This window comes from Calidris pugnax, unplaced genomic scaffold, assembly GCF_001431845.1.
Source record: "Calidris pugnax isolate Ruff unplaced genomic scaffold, ASM143184v1 scaffold17, whole genome shotgun sequence".
Classification (NCBI taxonomy): Eukaryota; Metazoa; Chordata; class Aves; order Charadriiformes; family Scolopacidae; genus Calidris; species Calidris pugnax.
In genome coordinates this window covers 480949-485948 of record NW_015090794.1, presented here as the reverse complement: position 1 = coordinate 485948, position 5000 = coordinate 480949, and the positions used below count along the sequence as shown (strand labels likewise).

Below are 5000 nucleotides of genomic sequence, written 5' to 3'. Positions count from 1 at the left end.
TCATTGAGGGTTCCCACAAATGCCGTATCTCCCCAGCAACGTTTGCTCGCTCACATTGTAGTATGAAAAAACAAAGTCTAAGACCTCCTTCCTTCCTCATGTGTGGTTTTTGGGAACAGCCTAGCCATGGGAAGGAGAGTAAGGACAGTTGGGGGGGTCCTCGCTCAGTATGCAGCCACCCACCACATCAGACCCATGGCTAAACACCTTCTTGGGTCCCTTTGCCACTAGAGGTAACAACCGTGTCTTTGTTTTCTCATTGCAGAGCCTCTCACGGGATCCTCGTGGTGACGTGGCAGCCAAGACGTGGAAGCTTGGGACTTCTCTTCCACTGCAAGAGAATCTGGGGGGTGGGCAGGGGTGGGCCAGGGGGACGCTGGGAGTCGCAAGACCCTTCACCTTCACTGTGGGCTTGGCTCAGGGATGACCGCAGGCAGAGTCAACCCTTACAGCATCGTGTCCTCCGAGGAAGACGGGCTGAGGTTGACCACCATGCCAGGTATCAACGGCTTTGGCAATGGGAAAATCCACACCAGGAGGAAATGCAGGAACAGATTTGTAAAGAAGAACGGTCAGTGCAACGTGGAGTTCACCAACATGGACGACAAGCCACAGAGGTACATTGCAGACATGTTCACCACTTGCGTTGACATTCGCTGGAGGTATATGCTCTTGCTCTTTTCCCTGGCATTTCTGGTGTCCTGGTTATTGTTTGGGCTGATTTTCTGGCTAATTGCACTCATTCATGGAGATCTAGAAAACCCGGGTGGAGATGATACCTTCAAGCCTTGCGTTCTGCAGGTCAATGGCTTTGTGGCTGCTTTTCTGTTCTCCATTGAGACCCAAACGACTATTGGTTACGGCTTCCGCTGCGTGACGGAGGAGTGTCCGCTCGCGGTCTTCATGGTGGTGGTTCAGTCCATTGTGGGGTGTATAATTGACTCTTTCATGATTGGTGCAATAATGGCAAAGATGGCCAGGCCCAAAAAAAGGGCCCAGACATTACTTTTCAGCCATAACGCAGTAGTGGCAATGAGAGATGGAAAACTCTGCCTGATGTGGAGAGTTGGGAACCTCCGGAAAAGCCACATAGTAGAAGCCCACGTACGAGCTCAGCTCATTAAGCCCAGGATCACAGAAGAAGGGGAGTACATACCGCTCGACCAAATAGACATTGACGTGGGGTTTGACAAAGGCTTGGACCGTATCTTCTTGGTGTCTCCCATCACCATTCTCCACGAGATCAACGAAGACAGCCCCTTGTTCGGGATCAGCCGCCAGGACTTGGAGACAGATGACTTTGAGATCGTGGTCATCCTGGAAGGCATGGTAGAAGCCACGGCTATGACAACGCAAGCTCGGAGCTCCTACCTGGCCAGCGAGATCCTCTGGGGCCACCGCTTCGAGCCTGTCTTGTTTGAGGAGAAAAACCAGTACAAAGTAGACTATTCCCACTTCCACAAAACCTACGAGGTCCCGTCCACCCCCCGTTGCAGCGCCAAGGACTTGGTGGAGAACAAATTCCTGCTGCCCAGCACCAACTCCTTCTGCTACGAGAACGAGCTGGCCTTCATGAGCCGCGATGAGGAAGAGGAAGATGACGACAGCCGGGGTTTGGAGGACCTGAGCCCGGACAACAGGCACGAGTTCGATAGGCTTCAAGCCACAATAGCGTTGGATCAGCGGTCGTACAGGAGGGAGTCCGAAATATGACTCTTGGTCCTTCCATTGACTTTTCCGAGGGTATTTTTTTTCCTCCTCTAAATCTCTTCCCCTACAACCCGCTCAAATTATGCAGAACAATGCAAGTGCCATAGGAATGCTTGAGAAATTAGTATCGTTCATAGTTTTCAGTTTCATCGCAATAACCACTGAGCGGTCTGCAGGAGGGGACGGCGGCAGGCCACGGCGCGTCGCCCGCGCCCGGCGCCCGCAGCGGGGCCGGCAGCTCTGGGGGGACGGACGGACGGACGGACGGATGGATGGATGGAGAGAGGAGGGTCTGTGGGGCGCGGGCAGGAGCTCGCCCCGTACGGCCCCGTGGGGCTTTGCTCTCCCTGCGGGGAAAACGCCAGCGTTTTCTTGGAGCCGAGCACTGCGAGATCCAAAAAGAGGAAATATCAGGAAACAAATCTTTCTCTCTCTCTTTTTTTCTTTTTTTTTTTTCCTTTTATTTTTTAACTGAGCAGCAACAACAAAAAAAAATTGCTCCTTCCAGCAGGCGGTCTGATTCAGTTGCACAAGAACAACACTTGAAATAACATGCAACATTAACGTACTTCTTTTTAATTTGGGGAAAATTGTTGGGGGGAGGGAGGTGAGAGGGTTTTTAATTTTTTCACCGTACCGTTTGGGAGACTGTTTACCAAAATAATAATAATAATAATAATAATAACAATAATAATAATAATATTAAATCTGAAAGAAGTGATTCAGTATTTTTTAAAAATGAACAAGGGAATGAATAAGCCACCGGGGTTCTTTGAGGAGGTGACTTGCTGGGCAGCTGCAAAAGCTAGAAGTCAAGACTGCATCCAATTTTGGGGTGGTTTTTTTCCACTGGCATGGCTTTGTAGGCAGAAAACAGACATAAGTGGCTGAAGGTCTGTGGCAGGGAAAGCGAGCAGCATAATTACTGGCAAAGTAGCTAATAAGAAAAAAGCAGACTGGGATAGAAAGAAGCAGTGTAAACAGGGTAATTAGCCAGTTTCTGGAAATATTGATCTTCAAGGTGGAAATTGGGTCTGGGGCATCAGCTGCTGAAGTGTTGGGTCTACCCCAACGTCTCTGGCGGGGAATTCATAAGTTTCACTGTAACTAGGATTAAATAGCGAAAAGCACAAAAAGGAGAGTGGCAAGCTCTCAAATGTCGGTATTTTTTTTCCACTTTGCCAAGCGATTTGGTATTTTCTCCCTTGAAAAATCATGTCAAACATGGAAATCAATGTGAAAGTCATCTTGTTGAGTTACGCTTCTTCTAGCACCGTCTCCGTGCCAGGCTGGGATTTATGAATTCCCCGTTCCCTGGAGAGTCCTGCTTCAGAGGCAGATGCTTTCCCCAAAACAACAGATGCCAGTCGAGAAAACCACCCCGTCTTGCGCTTCAACCCATCCCCGCGTCCCAGCCTCAAGGTGGATTGTGCCTTAGAGATGCAAACTCATCCCGTGCCCCAGCCCTCCCCCCAGCTTGCATCCTCCCTCTGGGGTGACATCCCCTTCGCTCTGCCCCCTTTGGCAGCCCCCTCATCCCACCACTCATCATGTTTTGGGCTGACCTTGATGGCATTTTGGTTTAGCTCGTGCTACGGCACGAGGCAAACCACCCCGTGGGTGGGAAGCCGTTGCTCCTGCCCTGCTCCCCACCTTTGCACAGAGGGAAGGAGCTGGGAAGAGGCAGGTTGTGGGTCCCTTCATCCCGGCCCTGCTGCTCTTTGGTGCTCTGGGAGCCAAAAATCTGGCTCCCTGCTCCCCGTGGCCATGGGAAAGGCTTTGGTACCCCTGGGCATCCCGCACCCAACCCTGGATGGAGAGCCCTGGCAGCACCCAGCCTCGGGGAGAAGGGGGTCCAGTGCGGGGTCCCCAGCAGTGTTTCAGCTGTGAGGGGCTCCCGGTGCTTCTCCCCGGGGCAGGGAGATTTTGTGTGCGCACTACTTATTTATTTTTTTAAAAAAAATGCTTTTAAGTGGTTTTAGGTTCTTTTGAATAAATAATAATTATTAAAAAAAAGGTGCACATCTTGCTGCTGTCCACTTTGCCAAGCGATTTGGTATTTTCTCCCTTGAAAAATCATGTCAAACATGGAAATCAATGTGAAAGTCATCTTGTTGAGTTACGCTTCTTCTAGCACCGTCTCCGTGCCAGGCTGGGATTTATGAATTCCCCGTTCCCTGGAGAGTCCTGCTTCAGAGGCAGATGCTTTCCCCAAAACAACAGATGCCAGTCGAGAAAACCACCCCGTCTTGCGCTTCAACCCATCCCCGCGTCCCAGCCTCAAGGTGGATTGTGCCTTAGAGATGCAAACTCATCCCGTGCCCCAGCCCTCCCCCCAGCTTGCATCCTCCCTCTGGGGTGACATCCCCTTCGCTCTGCCCCCTTTGGCAGCCCCCTCATCCCACCACTCATCATGTTTTGGGCTGACCTTGATGGCATTTTGGTTTAGCTCGTGCTACGGCACAAGGCAAACCACCCCGTGGGTGGGAAGCCGTTGCTCCTGCCCTGCTCCCCACCTTTGCACAGAGGGAAGGAGCTGGGAAGAGGCAGGTTGTGGGTCCCTTCATCCCGGCCCTGCTGCTCTTTGGTGCTCTGGGAGCCAAAAATCTGGCTCCCTGCTCCCCGTGGCCATGGGAAAGGCTTTGGTACCCCTGGGCATCCCGCACCCAACCCTGGATGGAGAGCCCTGGCAGCACCCAGCCTTGGGGAGAAGGGGGTCCAGCGCGGGGTCCCTGGCAGTGTTTCAGCTGTGAGGGGCTCCCGGTGCTTTTCTCCCCCCTGCCCACAACAGGGAAGCCGTGTCCCAGGGTGACAACTTGCTGTGGCATGTCCAAACATGGGTGGCAGAGGCAGGATTTCTCCTGTGTCCCTCATCCCCATCTCCTTCTTGCAGAGGGCTCTGGGGAGCGGCTGCCCCGGTGTGTCCCCCCCACCACTGCCCTGTGCCCCCGAGCATCGCGTCTCGCTGGCTGCAGGACGGGGACCAGGGCTTTGTCCCCACAGAGCTTCTTCCCACCAGCCTCCATCACCACCATCCCGTGCTGCCCACCAAGGGGCTGCTCCATTTTTGGCTTCCCCTAAAAACCAGCCACGGGGAGAAAACATCCCCAGGGGCAGCGCTGAGGGGGAGCCAGCCATTTCGGCACCGAGCACCCCAAACGGGCTGTCCCCAAAATCGGGGACACCTGGGGATATGCCATCAGGCTCCAGCCACGACATTTGTGTTTCTGAGGCAGCGAACACAAACACCATCCCATCACCAGTCCCTTTGCTCCCGGGGGAGATGGTTT

At 53.1% G+C, this 5000-nt stretch overlaps 1 protein-coding gene across 1 annotated transcript in view; it reads left to right on the top strand.

The window, feature by feature from the left end:
- The window catches only part of KCNJ12 (potassium channel, inwardly rectifying subfamily J, member 12), a 35376-nt gene extending 32952 nt beyond the window's left edge, over positions 1 to 2424 (top strand). Inside the window, exon 2 of the mRNA XM_014936460.1 lies at positions 266 to 2424. Within this exon, the coding sequence (XP_014791946.1) occupies positions 424 to 1713 (1290 nt within the window). The 5' untranslated portion in view covers positions 266 to 423 and the 3' untranslated portion in view covers positions 1714 to 2424. The remainder of the gene's footprint in view (positions 1 to 265) is intronic.
- Positions 2425 to 5000: the final 2576 nt, after the last annotated feature.